The 18,602-nt window shown below is 38.9% G+C and overlaps 2 protein-coding genes, 1 long non-coding RNA gene and 1 other non-coding gene across 8 annotated transcripts in view; 2 read left to right on the top strand and 2 right to left on the bottom strand.

Annotated features, from left to right (window-relative positions):
- Positions 1 to 3,212, bottom strand: part of lrp6 (low density lipoprotein receptor-related protein 6) — a 46,516-nt gene extending 43,304 nt beyond the window's left edge. For 2 of the 4 annotated variants that reach the window (XM_085138093.1, XM_085138094.1), the window contains exon 1: positions 2,887 to 3,212. In XM_085138093.1, coding sequence (XP_084994219.1) covers positions 2,887 to 2,941 — 55 coding nt within the window. In that variant the 5' untranslated portion in view covers positions 2,942 to 3,212. The remainder of the gene's footprint in view (positions 1 to 2,886) is intronic. The other 2 variants (XM_085138095.1, XM_085138096.1) reach the window with 1 other exon arrangement.
- LOC146499214 (uncharacterized) overlaps positions 1 to 18,602 on the top strand; it is a 170,900-nt gene that overhangs the window by 135,134 nt on the left and 17,164 nt on the right. The gene's annotated exons all lie outside the window — the stretch shown is intronic.
- mansc1 (MANSC domain containing 1) lies at positions 6,650 to 17,512 on the bottom strand. 2 transcript variants are annotated; one of them, XM_085138162.1, is made up of 4 exons: positions 16,873 to 17,420; positions 12,884 to 13,210; positions 11,867 to 12,007; positions 6,650 to 9,625 (listed from the first exon to the last, which is right to left on the bottom strand). In XM_085138162.1, the coding sequence occupies exons 2-4, from the start codon at positions 13,134 to 13,136 to the stop codon at positions 8,607 to 8,609; spliced, it is 1,413 nt and encodes a 470-aa protein (XP_084994288.1). In that variant the 5' UTR covers positions 13,137 to 13,210; positions 16,873 to 17,420; the 3' UTR covers positions 6,650 to 8,606. The 2 variants fall into 2 exon arrangements, with proteins under 2 accessions (XP_084994288.1, XP_084994287.1); XM_085138161.1 differs by having other exon boundaries at positions 12,884 to 17,512.
- Positions 9,866 to 9,938, top strand: trnat-ugu (transfer RNA threonine (anticodon UGU)). The gene has a single exon. It is a non-coding gene; the product is annotated as a tRNA-Thr (tRNA).

Genomic DNA, 18,602 nt, shown 5'->3' with positions numbered 1-18,602 from the left:
TGGAGAAACTTCAGGCAGAATATATAATGACTCCGGTATGTGTATGATCTGATCAATAACCACCCAATCATCAGGCTGCCTTACCACCGCATCCCATTTAAGTCGTGAGTCAGAAAAAGAAACTCGAGCATGCAGGTGGTGGGATTAGTTAAACCCAGCTTTTTTAAAACTTGGCTCTAGTGCTGAACTGCAGCACAGCAGAGAGCAACGTGAACACTCTGAAGCCTCTGTGATCTACATACGTCATTGCTTCATTAATATTTTTAACCCTCAACTTAAACTCATTTTATAACAAGTTTAGGTTCTTTTTAAAGTTTTATTCTGTTCATAATGTTTTAAAGATGTTATTAAAAAAAACATTAATATTAGATTCATGTCCTTTACAGTAGAGGTGGGAATCACCATACAACTCATGATACGATATTATTGCAATTTTTTAAAATATTTTGCGATATTCAAATTCTGTACATAAAGGTAAACTTTATCAATATTCATCTATCTATTATCCAATATCAAAGTCTCACACTCAGTCTTTCTCTCATTTCAGTCAGTTTTATTGTTGACAAACTGAACGGTTTGTATTACAGTCTAGTCCAACTTAACTGAATGCAACCACCTGGTACAATTATAGCTATTCTGAACTATGCAATTTATGAAAACTATGCAACCCATTCAGCAACTGAAGAATTTGAAAGTAAATTAAAACAAAATATAATTTTACATTAAATAAAAAAAAATTTAAACTTAATTAAAATAAAACATGCCTTAAATTAAAATAAGTAAACTGTCATGTTTATTGCTGCCAAAAAAAAAAAGTTAAACACATTTGGACAGTGAAGGAATGTCAGGATTCTTGCTCAGAAAAAGGAGCTGATCAACATGCTCTGAAGTCAGAGCATGTTCCAGTCCACGAAAAAATTGTTTGTAACAAAATATTGATTTCTGCTGTCCCTGTATCGATACATTATTAGCAAACAAAATATCACGATACTACATAGTATCGATTTTTTCCCCCACCTCTACTTTATAGTGAGTGCTGGCCTAGAACTTGCGCAGAAAATTGTCTTTCTAGCAATTTTTTCTATAATTCCTCGCTCATTATCAATTACTTTTAATCACATTTTTTATATATAGCCTTTATTGATAATCTGAGTTTAAATGAGTGTGTTCCGTTACGTTCGTACAACTTTGCAACAAGCTTATTTCAAATAAATATATTTTAATTCCCACTTTTTCTGTCTTTTATATTCCTGATGTACAGTGAATCAATGTTCATTCATCCCAGATGCAGTCTATAGAAACAAGTCATAGAAGACAAGAAACAAGATAAAAACTAATCAAATACACCCCAATCACCATCCCACAAAGTGATAACAACACCAGTGTCTCCACAACAAAGACTGACAACATGCAGCTCCAAATCTTATATCTGTTAATCCCACTCAGTGTTGGACTTTGAATTCTTGCTGCAATCTGAATTTAACCAACTGTTAAGCATTTGTTCTGGTACTGAAGATCCAGAAATGTTCGTTTAAAAGACACTTACATCTTACATTTGTGCTTTGGCCTCATTTTATCCTTAATGTATAATTTATTATATATTAAGGACATTATTATCATCACTGTTTTTTTAAACTGTTGCAACAAAAGAAATTACCAAATATAGGATGAAGAAACCATTTTGTATATTTATCTGATTGTCCATAGTTACGTCCATATTTCTGGTGTAATTTGATAACATAAATATGGGAAAAATAACTAAATACATAGCAGATAAACCTGATATTTAAAAATATTTGTTTTCCAAATGTTTAACACACCTAATTATTGGGTAACAGTTTGACACTGAAACCTTTGTAATGAGTATGTGATATGATAAATGAAAATATCATCTCTCACTGACCTATAAACTTTCTTTACATAAGATGGCTTTATGTGTTTTATTTTTCACCCTCTAGTGTTTACTGGATATTATCAGGAGCTCCTCAGACCAAGATGATGATCTGTATGATATCGTAAGTGTGAGATGTGCTACACAAATAAAGTTAGCCCTGCTCAGTTGCTGTGATATAGTATTTCTGCTCTACTGCACAGCCGTGCTGTGTAGCAAACACTAAACTAAATTTAACGGAGCATTTTTAATGGCGATGACACCTTCATGAATTTACTTTATTCGGTTTACTTTTCTAAAGAGATCCGCCTCGGAGTCATGTCCTGGTCTCATTCTTTACATCCTTTAGATCCAGCTGGCTAGTTCGCTTTCATTGTAATCCGAGTTTAGAGGGGTTTTTTTTCCTTTCTTTTTTTGCAGTTTTATTGTTTCTTTAGTGTCAGATCTATACAAATACATTCATTTCTCACACGTGTCCAGCCGTGTAGCTGCTGTTTTGTGTGTAATACTGTACATTTATTGGCCTCGCTTTTCTTTATTCTGTTCATTGTTATCAATGAAGTTATTTTTCCATGTAGATGGTTTATTAGCTATTAGCTCCCTGATGCTAACCAGCTCGCTCCCTAGCATTTGTTATGCTAACTGCTGTTGAGCCCGATCCAGCCTGTTTTTAAGTTACAAAACACAACCAGGAGCGACCAACTGCGCCAAATACATACTCCCGGGACAAGGGGGTGCGCTGGGAGGGAAGCTGGCAATGCTGTGAGTAGTCTCTGGTGGGGTATTTTCCAGCTAACAGGGCTGTTTGTGGTTTCTCCTCCAGCAGCAGCAGGCTAAGCTAGCTCGCTCCACTCGGGAGAAATCCGACCCGGAGGCCGAGCTCCAAACATCCACAGAGAAGGGAAAAAGCTCCCCTGGGCTGCTAACAGCACTTTTTCGCGTCTTTTACGCGAGGGGACGTGTGGGTAAAGGTCACAGTGTGGACACAAACTCACCTCGTATGAGAAAACAAAAACTACACAACAACAGACTCCGCAGCGCGACACCCATCTTTCTCCCGATTCTCGGCCCAGCCGCGGCGGCTCGTCAGCGGAGTATTCCCATTGCTGCGGCCGCTTCCTTGGCTAAAAAAAAGCGGATTTCCCAGATTATTCAGGTCGATGTTCGGCTCCGGTACGCATTACACCGTGCCCGCTTCCATCCCGGCTGGCTGCTCGCTAACTGCGTCGGACAAACTCTCGGTGTCTCACATTGTCCTGCAGGAGCTCCGTCGTCTCCTTCCGCTGTGAGGAAGCTGCCCCCCTCTCAGCCTCCGCCTCCACCGCCACCTCGCTGCCCGGCTCTCTATTGTTGTTCCGCCTCACAGCCGCAGGTACGCTCACAACACGGAAACGTCCCGCAGAACCGACTTCGAACCCCCACAGAACCCCACCCCCCAACACAGACGTTAACCCCACATTCCCGCGGGACTACTTTATCACACGGACAGTGGCCCCACAAAACAGGGCCCCAATATCATCCAACGGCAGGGGCGTTTCCAGGGGATTTACATCAGGTGGCACAAGGCAAGGGGGGCTCAGGAAATCATTATATACTATATCTGCTTTTTTTAAACCAAATTCAGTCATTTGGTAAAAAGCTTTTAATCACCTTTGTTTGTTAAATCGCTGCATCACCACATATCTTAAAAATCTAAGTCTATGTAATGCCATAAAACATCAGAAGAAACACATTTTCACCAGAAACCCACCATAATCACAGATATAGATGAATCTGACACTTTTATTTGATTTTCACACAAAAAACCCATTATTATTAAAAAGTGTGAAATCTGATATTGTAAATAAACCTACATAATGTGATAGATTTTACAGCACTTTTGATTCTAAATTTTCTTTCTAAATTTTGGATTTTTACACTTTTTACCTATAGCATCTGATTTCAGGTTTTCTCAGTTTCTTCACACCCTATAAAGTTTACATGTTGCATTTTTCTATTTTTGATTTGCATTTTAATAGTTTATGCCTTAGAGAGGCAAGGTTGAGATGGGCAACAGCAGACAAGAAACAGTGGATAGACATGGAGCTGCCAGGCAGGATGTAGTACATGAAGAGGTGATGAAGAAAAATGATGGGGATAGGCCAAGATGGAGGCAGATAACCTGTGGTCGCCCCAAAAGCGACTTTGAATTTTATTAATTTCATGAAAGTAACAGCAGTAGCATATAAACAAGCAAATTACTCTGGGATTTATAATTTTTACATCTCAGTGTTCTGTTGATAATAACTTTTTACAAAATTATTATTGCTTTATCATTATTATCATTAGTATTATTATTATTAAGATTTTATTCATGAAACATCAGCCCCAGTTTCAGGGTTCAAACATCAGAAAATGCAAGATTTCTCAAAAGCTTTCAGAAGGAGAAAGTTCACTGAGGATGTGAGGCCTCGGATTACAGAGTACACTTCCTATTTCAGAGTAACAGCTTTTCTAAAACCTCTTGCTGATTTAATAAAGTGTGGATCACTCTCGTCTTATCTAATGAATGTATCTGTGGGAGATGTGGAAGTGAAAGCAGGACTGTAAAATTACAAGCAAGGTGGACGGGACACAAATGTCCAGCTAAGAGGAAAGGAAAGCATCTCATTTAAAAAATTTCAGGGTTTAATCACCAGGTCAGCAAAACTGCCTCACAGTCTCAGGAATATGAGGTAACTTGTTAACATATTAACTACCACATACCTGATCACGTGCCTTTCATGAGTTCAATCACAATATACATCACACTATTTGATCAGTGACTGAGTTCATAGGATTGGGTTTAGACTTGATGATACTTTTGTAAGTATGGCGAATATCCACATGAAATTTCAAGTGCTGAAAAACTCATTTAAGCTCTGTTAAAAACATGAATCATTTGAGCTTCAGTATCATGAGATAAATCATTACTTGAATAAACTGCACCAATTTATTGTTATTATCTAGATTTAGAGCAACAGGAACAAGGTTTGAAACCATGGATGTTTGATCTGTTTAATGATAATTCACCGAATAAAACTTTAAAAAGTGCATTCTGGGTAAACTTTCAAGAGTCACGTCAGCATGTGTGATCAGTGGCTGCTCCCTGAAGTCAGAGCAAAGGTCTCTTTTTTACCTACATTTGATGCCAGGCTCATGTTTTAGCCATGATTCTTTAGGAGTCAAAATCATTCCTGAAACAGAGCAGATGATCACTTTCTGCCAAGCGGCGTCGAGAGCAGCTCTGAAGCACCTGTTGCATAATAAACAGCTTTACTACAAATGTTGAGGTTGTGGACTTCATCAGGATCATCATAAAACACATTACAGGCAACATTTCAAAGGGTAAGAAGGTAAGTATGCTTCTGGTTAGATATATATGATGTTTGTTATATTTATGATGGCCCCGATGAAGGCCACAAGCAGAAACACATTAGAGTATTAAAGTTTATTTTTATGCAGTCATGACCAAAGGTTTTGGCAGTGCCACATATTTAGTGTTTTATATACATTTTGCTGTTTCAGTTTTTATCTAGCTTTTTTTTGTACGAGTTTGTGATCTAGTGAAGAACAATGGTAAGAAATCCAGTTTCAGACACTTACAGGAGAGTCAGTATAATATATGATTTAAGTCCACTATAGTAAATATTACAGTGCTGAGCAAAGATTCTTGATGTGAAGTTTGGGAAGCTTCCTGGCCAAGGATCCAAAATGTTTATTTGATGATCTCAAAGCCTCTTAGTTACCACTTTTATCTTGCGACAAAAGACAAAAGACATCCTGCTGGAAGATCATCAGTCTAAGGATGTTTTTATGCTAGTTTTTGAGTCGAATAGTGATAATCTTGGAACTGTGATAAAGCAGGAGGATCACCATCTAGGGCCCAGAAACTGACAGACAGAAGGGTCGACACTGTAAACGTTAACTTTTTGCATACATATTAGCCCTGTGCCATATTTATGGCCAATAAAAGTCTTTGAAACTTGTGAAATGCTTATGATTGTTCTTCACTAAATCATAAAAAAAACATTTAACCTTCTTCAAAATAATTTTTGTTCAGCATACATAAATATATCTGGAAAAGTGAAAATATAAAAACTTGAAATTTTGAGGAATTGTCAAACAATTCTCAACTGTTGAACCTGCACCAAGAATTTGTCCAAAGATGGAGCTCAGCTGGACATGATAGAAAAGAAGCTTGATCAAGAACAGCATCGACCAAAAACTCAAGTTTATGAGAAATCTGCACTAACATAAGACTGAGACCTTTGGGAGTTTGTTTGCAGTTTTTAACAGAGATTAAATGTGGGGTTGTTTTTTTTTCAGCCCTAAAACAGTAAAAATACTCAAAAACCTATAATACAAGTTAGATAAATCTTAACTTTGACAGCAAGTTACTCTGAAAATACACATTATATGAAGGTAGAAGCATGCATGGCTCCATGACATATATTTAAGTTGTTGTAGATTTAAAAAACAGATGGGTCAGGTGGAAACTTTTCTCAGACTCAGGCTGATTATTTTTGTTGCTGTAATGAACCTGCTCCCAGTTTGGTTAATACAGAACAGTAATAAATGTGATGGTGTGATAAATGTGAAATTTTATTTAATTTGGAACAACTTTACAAGATTAATTTTGATTATTTGCTGGTGGATCACGCAGATGATAAAAAATCGCAGTGGTTCTATTTAAAATCAAACACACTCAGGCAAAAATAAATCTGCAGACTCAGAAACTTTTCAAAAATCAACAGTTTTTTAATCCTTACAAGAACGAAACATCAAAGTTCAAACTTATGCAAAAGCATCACTTCACAAAACAAGACCAAACTATTACCATCCATGTAATTATTAATTAGACAATCAAAGTAAAAATCAGAGCAGTATCAGTGAAAACGCCTTATTGGTGCAGCTTCAGTTTATCGGACTGCTGCTGCTGCCACCTGGTGGTGAAGTGACGCTATAGCAGTCTCGTTTCTGCACATCCAGTACAATACAAACGTCATTATAGGAAAATAGTGCGCAGCAAGTGTCCTCTTACTTATGAAAAAAAATCAGCAGATCATAATCATTAAAAAAAAAACACAGGATACAATAGTGCATCGATTTTCAAAGGATTGCATCCATCGTTTGAATATTTATCCACATGTGAAATACAAAATACAAAAACACCACAGTGAGAGAGTGAGTCTGACATCTACACCGGTCAGGTGATTTAAGAAGCAATCACAGGCTCGTATGGCTGAAGCATGTGGGAGGAAGAAGACATGCAGGTGTATACACAAAGGGCCCCGCGACCCCGCGGCGAATCAGAAGAAGGCCAGAATCTGAATCAGAGTCCGCTTGTATAGAGTTTCTTCTCGCCAGTCCACTTCAGAAGCTTCCTGAGTTTCTACGAGTAAAAATATTGCTGTTTGTTCTTTGTTCCATCGTCAGCTGAAGTTTTGGACCAATGAGCTTCCCAGCAGAACTCTGAGCTCATCATGTGATCTGAGAGGCCACAGAAGGGCAGTGTTACCGCCTAAAGTCTGAAGGCTGCTTCAAAGTTGCACTATCACTTAATAAGACTTAAAAAGATCGAGTAACATCTGAGGAATTTGTCTCATGAGAAGTCAAATAATCTAAAAAAAATAAAAGCCCAAAAAATATCTCAAAGTTTGATTTTTTTTTCACACAACAAAAACACCTCAAATAAATTCTAAGAATAGTTTTTAAATTAAGAGATATTTTGTCTTCATTGTGAGAACTTTTCAATATAAGTCTACCATTTTTTTCTTTTGTTAACACCAATAACAGAAAAATTAAGGTATGAAGTCCATGATTGGTCTGTGATGAGTTTAAGGAGGCGGAGTCTGAAATGGAATGAGGTTGTCATCTTTGTACTTTACCTACAGACTGTATATAAAAGATGGACATGGTCACTTAAGGTGAATAAAGCTGAAATAATCAGCAGTGAAGACTTTAAAAATCACGTGACTGGTGAGTTTGTTGAACGACTTCTTTGTTAGAAAATCTGGAATGGGCGGAGTTTGTTCACTATTGTTATAAACATAAAGTTCAGCTAGCTAAGCCAGCTTAGCTTAGCTTTTACAGGGTTTTTCTTTCCTCAAAATTGGTCTTATGACCAATTTTTTAAAATAACAAAGGTGGTGATCTCTTTCAAAACCCAAACATATGCAGGAAATTTTGTTTTCAGATGTTAATTGAAATGGCACTCATGAGTTTTTGATAGTGCTAGCTGAAACAGCATGGAGGCCATAATTTCTCTACTCAGAAAAAAAGTTACTAAAGTATGAACACACAGCACCCCTTGGTTTCTCTTTCAGCTTGCCTCCAGTTTTAAAATAGCAACATGGCAATGGTCACAAACCAACAGGTAATATCAGTATCTGTGTCTATCTTTTACATAACATTGGTGGTTTGGGTGTTAAAAACAGAAAAAAATGTTGCTAGCAAAGCAGTGCCCTATTCTGTAGAAGATCAAAAAGTGACAGCTGTTTTAAATGCAAAGAAACTAAATATTATGTGTACTCTCCGGCCAATCACAATCCAGTGTTCTCCACAGTATGACAAACCTTTCAGGAGGTGATGTGGGTGCTCCATTATTATGTAACTTTGTGCTATTAAACTAATTGAATAAATTCAATAAATCTCACTGCCCCTCTGGGCTTCTGTCCTTGAAACGCTTTCCTTGTCACACCTCGTAGTGCAGATCATTGAGTTCCAGTCTCGTGTAGTGGCGTCTGTCGAAGGACTCCATTGCTTTTCGGCCTCCAATGGCAAGGGCCATTGTGAGGATGGCAAGCACCAGCACCACAAATGCCACCATGCCGCTTTTCATTGCTCCATGTGCTGCTATCCCTTTGCCTCTGGCAGCACTTGAATTCTGGAGGATGTGGTCAGACTGAACAGCACCTTTGGGGACAATTAAAAGAGTCGCCGCGGGCGTTGTCCTGGTGGTGGGGGCCTCAGTGGTGGTGGTGGTAGTTGTAGTTGTTGTTGTGGTAGTGGTGGGAGTGGTTGTTGAAGGTGGAGGAGGGGGGTTTGTGGTGGTAGTTGACGGAATAGTAGTGGTGGTGGTTGGAGGCGTGGTTGTGGTTGTTGTGGTAGTTGAAAGTGTGGTGGTTGGAGGTGTTGTAGTCGTGGTCGTGGTGGTTTCAGTGTTTGGCTGAAGTTTTTCAGTAGTTCTGTATTTGGCCTCCTTGTTCATTGTTACAACAGGAAATGAGGTGGTTGGAGTGGTGGTGGGGGTGGTGTTTGGGGTTGTGGTGGGGGTGGAAGTATGAGTTGGCTGGGTGGTGGTGATGCTGATAGGATGAATTTTTCCTTTCCTGGAGGTTTTAGTTTGCTTTTTGGTGGTTTTATTAGGCTTTTTCATGGAGGTGGTGGAAAGAGGTGATGCTTTTGCAGTGGTGGGTGATGAGGTCACTGCTGCCATTGTGGCAATTATGATGATGGGTGGAGGTGTTGGGGTGGGGGTGGAGGTAGGGGTTGAGGTTGTGGTTGATGGTAAGGTAGTGGTAGTCGGTTGTGTTGTGGTAGTGGTTGTTGTCATTGTGATAGTGGTTGGTGGCATTGTTGTTGTTATACTTTTTGGGGTTGTTGGTTGTGCAGTTGTTGGTTGTGCAGTTGTTGGCGTAGTTGGTGCCAGTGTGGTGGTGGTTGTGGTGGTGGTAGTGGTGGGAGGTCTCACAGTGGTTGGATGAAGTAAACCTGTGCAGGAAAGAAAACATGAAGACATAAACTTAAAGATTTGTATAGAATTGTTTGGTCAGCAGGGGCAGCAAAACTCCACAATCATCCAAAATTCAACACAAACAAGAAAAAGTGAGTTTAAGAAGGCTGAAAAACAATTATACTGACATTTGATCCAATTTGGTAACAACCATCCATGAATGGTTTGGGTTTAGTGGTATGTCACATATTACAGGTATGTCTCAAGCTGACATATAGGGCTCCATAGCTCAGGGGTTAGAGCACTGGTCTTGTAAACCAAGGGTTGTGAGTTCAAATCTCACTGGGGCCTTAACTACATGCTTTCTGTGAAAGAAGCATACTGTCCATTAACTCTCTGGGGAACAAACTCCAGGACATAAAATATACCCCATCATTTGAAATGTTTGTTCAGGTGCTTGTCAACTATCTTTCATGAAACAGGAAATTTGACACATTAATATTTAAAATTATTATTCTTTTATATACAGGTGAAGGTATTCATGATAACCATGATATTTGAAAATAGGACATCAATAATGCACATATATAATAACATTGTATATTATTTGCTAATGTTATTGTTATGGACCTCTATGTAGTTGTATTTTGAGTTTAATTATTCATCCATTCCCTTCCACTTATCTAGTTCAGGGTTGCAGGGGGAGGGTCTGGAGCCTATCCCAGACATGCACAGGGCTAACACAGAGAGACAGTCAACCAGTCGTGATCACATTTGCACCTAAAGGCAATCCAGTCTTTAAGTCTGCCGTCATTAGCTATGTCTGGGCCCAAACTACGCTGCAGGTCCCTAAGACAAACGATCACTGCGGCATTACTGAGAGTTGAAAAACTGTCTAAATTCTTTCATCTGTAATAAAATGATCAACATTGCTGCTCTTCTAGGGGTAACAATTAAGTTTAACATCCAGGCATTCATGAAAATAGAATTTATGAAATTTAATGGAGTTAGAAGTTAGCAGTGAGTTAGCATCTAAATAGAATATACCATGTTCTGACTGAGAGATTTCTGAAAACAAATTAAGACGTACAGCTCTGTTATCACCTTTACTATCACAGGAAAGTAAACAGCAGGGACGTTTTGTTGGGTTACTGAAGCTTGACTAGCTGGTATATAATGATGTACTAGGTGATCGCTAGCGACACAGCTATGTTAGCATAATATACACAGTGACGCTGGAGGACGAACACTAACTTTTTTCCACTCAATAAAAGGTAACGTGAGGGTTCCCAATGGTTAGGGATAAATGCAATCGCATGGCAGGATGCTGTAAATGGACCAAACTTCAGCCAGGAGAACAACTGAGTTAATCCATCCACAATACGCGGTTAGTAATTAATATACTGCTGCATTGCCTGGGTTGTAGTTACATCGCAAGGTTTTAAAAACTGTGCTTTAAAATTAATAGCAGTAATAAAAACTGAGAGGCTGACAGTGATCACTGACTGTTTTTAGGGGCTTTTGGGGATTAGATAGAACAAGATGAAAGCATTAAAACTAGTGCTGTCAGCATTAATCTCGTTAAAATGACTCTAACGCCATAACCGCATTAACGCAGCAAATCTCTGTTAGTGAGTTAACGCGGATCACCCCGTGTGTGGGGCTGCACGGCGACAACGCATTAACACGTTTAGCTCGTTAACATGTTAATGCAGTTATGGTGTTAACGTCATTTTAACGAGATTAACGCTGACAGCACTAATTAAAATGTTAAAAACACAACAGCCTTATTAAACGCAGAGTAGTTTGGGCCCAGAAGCAGGATTCATCACAACATCGCTTAAAGACCGGATTTAGAATCACTGATTAACCTAACCCCACTAATTGCATGTCTTTGGACTCTGGGAGGAAGCCAGAGTACCTGGAGAAAACCCATACAAACTCCACACAGAAAGCACAGCCAAAAATGTGTGTGGGGAGGGTAATTGATTAACGTGACTGATCTTCCACAGGTATCAAGATAATATCATTATCATTAATTTTGCTTTTGTTTTTTTTTTTAATAATAATGAAGTGAAGATCCTACGGTGAAAAATGAAAACTATTTTCTAAACTAATCAATAATACTTCTAGTTTTGGCTTAAATTTACTTATTAAAAATCTTCAAGAATCCGAAGCTGAATGTATGCAAAGCTGGGTCACTCATGTCTTTGTTCATTATGCATTTAATCATCATTATTAAAGTCATTTTCTGTGTTTACAATGAGTATCTGACGTACCTTTGTAGATGTCATAGGTGTTGATGCCCTCCTGAGCCTTCGTTAAAGGACAGTCCTGCTCCATCTGACAGTGGAACAGGAAGCAGTTCTCATCGCCAGCGTGTTTGTTCCCGTTGAAAACCACCATGTTGCATTTAGCACCTTCAGAAACACAAAGTTAGTTTTTTCCTTTCACTTTTTTGAGTCACAGTTTTTGGCTTATAGTGGTCTGCTGTGACCTTTGAGACTGATGAGCCTACCATAGAGAAACTGTGATATATCCCACGGTAGCGGTGGTTACAGAAAAAAAAAAAACACTGACTAAAAACCAGATATAGTCTTTAGATGGTGACATGTGGCCGTCAAAGCCAGTAACCTGGGTTATACTTTCTCTGACTGAATTAGGTATACATGATGAAACAAGAAGAGCAGCTCCCCTTTAATGAAGCTTTGATTTTGCTTCTGTCTGGTTTTGAAGGTAAATTTTTAAATTTACAATCTGCACAATTTACCTAAAACTTTCACCACCAGGGGCAGCGTGACCTCAGTTCTCAGGCTTTCCTCAGCACTATACAAAGGTATCTGGGACATACAGTCATTGCTGTTGTTTCTATAGATCCTGGTGATGATTTTGCATGGGTGTAAATGGATGGAATGAGCATAGGGTGGCACCAGCCCACCATTTATAATTGGTCCCCACAGATGCCGCTGGCTTGGATTAGTGTCAAATTGGAATGTAACCTTTTGTACATTTCCTTAAGTAATGCTTTTTAAAACTGTACTTCTTACTGAAGTACAGTATTTCTATTTTATGCTGCTTCCACTTCTACCAGACTTTAGATGCCAATATATTACTTTATACTCCATACCATTTATTTTAAAGCTTTAACTGGATTAGTAGTATCCAATAATATTATGGATAGACTAATGAGTGCTTTTACTTTAGCTACATGCTTCATGGTTCAGACACAGTTTTTTTAAACATATCTTTAAAAAAACATAACCTTGACCCCCATGTTCCCCATTCACTCTGCTCACCTTGTTTGACTTCCTCTGAGCAGCAGGCGAGGACGCAATCCCGCTCAGAGTGGACCACCCGGGCATCCATGGCTGTTGTCGGTCTATTTAGTGCCAGCCTGACGTCAACTATGGCGCTCTGGTGCTGCCTGGAGAAACACGTCTCCGGTTCCAGTGCTGACACGGGAAGTGACATCATCACTATGAGTGTGAAAGCAGCGTAAACAAACAGCATGAGCGTCCCCGAGGGTCGTTCAGAGGTGGGAAGGGTCATGGCTGCAGTGGGCGTACTCAGATCAGAAAGGCCTCGGTGTGCAGAGCAGGACAGCAGAAATCCACAGAGATGAACTGCAGAGCACAAACACACTGTTATTAAAGTTTAATCAATGATATCATCACTTTAAGTGTTTCACAACAAACACTCAGAACAACAGAGGCAAGATGACACTGAACGAGAAAAAAGGGCAGGAAACGTCAGGTGGATTTTTTGGGAGCCATTATTTTAAGTCAAACCTTTTAGTACATCTTATTAAGTCTTTCTTGGACTTTGTCTGAGACTTCAAACCCTTGTCAGGATGTCTCAGAGTCCCAGATCTGTCTTGGACCACAAAGAGAGCAAAATTAGATCTGTGGAGAGAAAATAGAAACCTAAAAATGGAAGCTGTTCCTGAAGGATGTGGCGGGGCAGTTTCTTTTTTTAGATTACTACTGAACGAGGTCAGAAAGATGTTTGAATCAGAGAGAAAAATGTGGTGGAAGAAGCATTCAGACTGCTAATCTAAAGATATTCCAGCGCTGCATCAAAATTAAGGAAAAGGAAAAGAGGCCACGCCTCTAATAATAGAAACTTTAAACCTACAGAGACCACAGCAGGCTGTACATTTAATATGAGAGTCTTTGGGGATTGACACACTGTTGGGGCCTGAGCTAAACATTAGAGGAATCATGCTTTCAGTGTTTCATTTTTCCACTCCAGTGGTTGACGCTTACAGACAGAAGTGCAAAAATCTTTTACATAAATTGTTGTGACTGAAAATCTGACGTAGATCCTTAAAGAGGGCCCATTCTGCTTCACCTGACATCCTGCATATATATTTCCTGTTCCAGCAATGGCATATGTTCATGAGGCTATATCAAGTCACCACATGGTTGTAGCACAGGTTCATTCAGCTGTGTATTTCAAAGGTGGATGCTTACAGAACAGGTCAAATATAAAATGCACCTGTCGCACCACATCACATTCTTTAAGGGTATAACCAATCCATCTCCACTGAGTGGTTTTAAAGTGCATCCTGCATCCACTACTGTATGTCACATTCATCTACAGTTAATGTTTAACCAGACCAGTGTGAGCAATGATTTAGCTCACTGGGTAGAGCAGGTGATCCATGTCCTGTGGGGCTAATGCAAAGACCTGGGTTTAAATGTGCCCCAAGGCTTTTTGCTGCATGTCTTGTAGTTGTCGTAGCTTTCCTGTCTTTTCGCCATTGTTTTATTGCAATAAAAGCTACCCCCAAAGAAAAGAAAAAGAAAAGATATGTCCACACAGCAGTCCTATATGTCTTGATTAAGAATGGCTCAGAGGTTCCTCACAGTGTTGCTGGACTCCATCCAGAGTAAACATCTAGTTAGACACCATTTTTCCAAGATAGAGTCGAGTACCATAACCTCAGTTTTGTCATCCAGGCCTTTAAGTCATGCCTGTAATTTAACTAGTTGATTTGTTTCATGGTTAAATACAGCTGGGTGTCAGCTGCATAGCACTAAAAATGTTAGAAGCACTTTTTAAAATAATATTGCACAAGAGAATCAAAGGATCTACAAATCGATGAAGTCATCAAAACTTAGAGAGCCCCTGATTAGACTGATGAGGACATCAGAAGCCCCTTATACTGTAGGTGGATTTCACCATATTTAAGTTATTCTATACTGCTAAGATGGTAGAGAAGAGGACTGTGATTACATATTACTCCTTACAGCTCTTATTAGTTCAGGTGTTATCTGTGGTGAGGTAAACATTAACCTCACGTTACAAAGTGTTCTACATCCTGATTATCGCGTTTACTCATGGAGGGTGTAATCAAAAGATTCTGAGAACACATCCATTACCACTTACACTGTGCACTCCAACCTCAACTTCTGTTTCAAACTGCCTTGATGTTCATGTGAAAGATCATCACAGGTGAGGAGGTTTAGAATTAGACTCTATACAGTATGATACTGTGTGCACTTTTCCTGTAGCATCCTGAGGCGTCTCGTGGAGAATCCTGGAAGTAAACCAGGTGCACATTTTCGCATTGAGTCTCCAACTGACTTTTGTCATGTGCAGGCGGGCTTTGATTTCTAAAACACATCAAATCCACTTTGTAGTTCCTGTTTGTCACTTCCTGCCCACTTCTGCTCCGTGCAGCCTGATTCAGAGCCTATTAAAAAGTACACCTGGTGTGACTTTAGGCTGCTGCTGGGATGCTTCTCTGTGGTGTGTCTGCTAAGCACATTAAAAACGCAGTGTTTTTGGCTACATAAGCAAAATTTACACTCATCTTTTTTTTACCACATTTGCTTTACTGTGATCTCATCCACATCCTCAAAAATTTAAATATAGTTGAAAGATCATCGTTTGGATTTGGTGGAATAAATCCAGCTCCCATTGCACAAGTACAGAAGATGAAGAGGACCTTGTTTCCATGTACAGCCTACTTAACACGTTAGTTTGTCTAAAGAGTTTTGAGTATTTAATAATTAAGAGCAGAAACTCACCGTGTGAACAGTCCTCCTTTAGATGCTCAGCAGCTCTGTGGGTCCACAGTCCACAGAGCAGGACTTTAGGACTTTTGCTCTCCTATCAGCTTTACAGCTGCTGTTATCTGAGCCACTATCAGACAGATTAGTGCTCCTTATTCACAACAACATGATGACCCTGTTTTTATGTCAGCATCGTCCTCTACCCAACAAGAACCCTCAACATGAACTTTTACTCACAGCAGTTTAACCCTCATTCTCCATCTTCCCTGTGCTAATGTGTTATACTAGCTTAACCATGACTCTGTAAGTAGCCACCAGGCAGCACATCATTATATGTCAACTAACTCGACTTCACTAACTCCAAATATGACTTCATCTTTTTAGAAATCCACATCAGAACGTGGTATATAATCTCGCTAGTCCTCGTTTTAATGGGTGCTTGGATGAACCTTTCCTGTAACATCTCTGACATTAGTCTGACATTAAACTTCAACAGAGTTTAAATAAGTGAGTTCAGGGCTAAGAGTAAATTATCTGCATGGCTAAAAGTTGCTACCTGAAAAATGAATAAATAAAAAAGTCCAATTTTAGAGATCTAAAACCTGAACCTTAATAACAGTATAAAAAGCCAAAACTGTGACTTCTGTGATACTTTTCTGATTTCAGACTATAGTTTCAAGTTTAACTAAATAAAACTCAAAGATCTTTTTGTAAAATTTGCCTGTTATTAGAATCAGACTTGCCAATCACAAGTCATTAGCCCATGAGCCAAAAACTGCGACAGTGAAAAACCTCAAGCTCCAGCAGCTATTCCATCTTTTATATAAAATCTATGATTGAGGCACTGACTCCATCCATACATCACATCAACAGCAGGATGACGTCACACAGATATCCCAGCTGTTATGAAGAGAGGAAATAAACGTCAATTTATAACACGGGAGTCTATGGGGACTGACTCTGTGGAGCCCCTGCTGGACGTCAGAAGAACTGCAGCTGTTGTTCTCTCAGCTCCTTTTGGATAATAAGAACTTGAGAGCACCTGCCCGGGCTGAGCCTGAGCTCAAGGCCAAAAATCTGTAATAAAGTGTGTAATAAATGAAATGCGCTGCACACATGACCGCATCTATAAGCTGGAGTCTTAGCACGAAGCTAATGTGTTGCTACACACAGCACCTGCCCTTCAAACCTGCCCTGTACTGGTTTTACTGGTGCGGTAATGGAGCCTAATTGGGACACGAAGCGGCCGAAATGCGTTTTGTTACCTGAGCGGTCAGCGGGGACACAGATTACCTCGGCGCCGCCTCCATCGTCCAGTGATGTGATGTGATGAGTCGGTGTTTGTTCAAACCAGCTTAGTTCCAGTAAGAAGCCTCAGCCGTCCCGACAGGACATGATGCTCAAACAAAAAGAAGGCAGAGGACGCGTTTCTGTAGTCTTAATAACGAACCCGGCTGTTCTCCGCCTGCAGAGGATGGAGGACGTTACATGATGGCTGGTGCGGAGGATCTGCTGCTTGTCTGACCCATTTTAGTCTTTGTCCTCTGGTAGGGGGAGGGAAGGAGCCTGCATCCCCAATCTGAGGCTCACTACCGTCTGATGTTCCTCCAAAAAGCCCGAAAAATATCAGAGAAACAGCCGGAGAAACCGGACACAAAGAGCTTCAGATGTTTCAATAAAGACACAGTTTATATAAGAGCTCCATACGGAGCCTCGTCAATAATTAAATCTGATCATGAACAAAACATCTGAGAGAAAGGACGCCAGCGTGAAGCGGATCAATAGTTTATAAAGCCTCCAACGTGTATGGAAGACCATTAACGCCTCTAAAACATTACAAAAACAACATGGGTCTAAATTCGACTGAATTTATGGAAGTCCATAAAGACATTAGAGCTTAAATAATAAATAAAACAATTGCAGTAAGTCAAAATCTGGACAACAAATTTTGAAACATACGGAAGCCCAATATACCCCCCTGAAAAAAAAAATACAAATAATGGGATGTATAAATAGTAAATAAAAATAGATAATGTAAGCTTATTTAAAGCCTTCAAATAAAATGATATAGTAAAACAAAACTGAACCTAATATCAAAAGTATGGAAGTGCATTAAAGATCAAGAATATAAAAATTAGATAAAAGAAAAAAAAAAACCTGGTTGTGGAGGGCTAGTGCCAGTTACAGCTGCTATGGGGTGGGGTACATAATGGATGGATGAATGAACTTAAATGGAAGCGCAATACAACCCTATAAGTAAAAAATAAAAACAAATAATGAGAACTCCCTGGAGCTTTCTGAAAACATTTTATTATCTATCTTTCTTAAGAATATGGGGACCTATTAATATTTAAAACAATATTATTTAATTTTTAATAAGTTTGGAAACTCATTAAAGCCTTTTGATAATAATTGAATCGCAATGATGAACACAAACATCTAGAATTAACTGGACTAAATGTTTGGACTTACTAAAAGGTCAAAAAGACAAAACGTTTATAAACAACTCTCCAATAAATAAATAAAGTATATCAGAACTATGGAAGCTCATTAATTCTGAAAACATTTAATTGTATATATTTTTTATACACAGTTCATAGAACTCATGAGAGAAAATATTTCTTAAAATAAACCCGAATTAACCACCTAGAAAAACTTATTAAAACATGACTTGACATATGGAAGCTCATCAAAGTATGTCAGAAAACACAAATAGTGACACACATAAAAAACAAAAAGCACAATATTTTTAAGCATGGAAACCTATGTTATTTCCCAATAAAAAAAACAGAAGTCAGCAAAAATTAAACAAGGATTTATCAGGTCCTTATTTGAATAACGTGTTAGAAATGAACATAGTTTGTGTTAAACTGTAACAAAATTTTCTTTCAACATAAACTGCTGAAGAGCCAAAATTAGTTTTAATGTGCAGTTTACATTTGAACCTGGATGTTCCCATCAAGCACAAATGTTTACCAAACTGTGTCAGGAAAAT

Source organism: Neolamprologus multifasciatus, chromosome 17 (assembly GCF_963576455.1).
Source record: "Neolamprologus multifasciatus chromosome 17, fNeoMul1.2, whole genome shotgun sequence".
Taxonomy (NCBI): Eukaryota; Metazoa; Chordata; class Actinopteri; order Cichliformes; family Cichlidae; genus Neolamprologus; species Neolamprologus multifasciatus.
This window is presented reverse-complemented; position numbering and strand designations above follow the sequence as displayed.

Bases quoted from the DNA above. Each gene is read 5' to 3' on its own strand.
- mansc1 (XM_085138161.1), bottom strand. From the start codon at position 13,136: ATGACCCTTCCCACCTCTGAACGACCCTCGGGGACGCTCATGCTGTTT. The intron at 12,008-12,883 runs GTGAGCAGAGTG...GTGTTTCTGAAG, and splicing joins CTCAGAGGAAGTCAAACAAG to GTGCTAAATGCAACATGGTG. The intron at 9,626-11,866 runs GTACGTCAGATA...TTTCCTGCACAG, and splicing joins CACCTATGACATCTACAAAG to GTTTACTTCATCCAACCACT.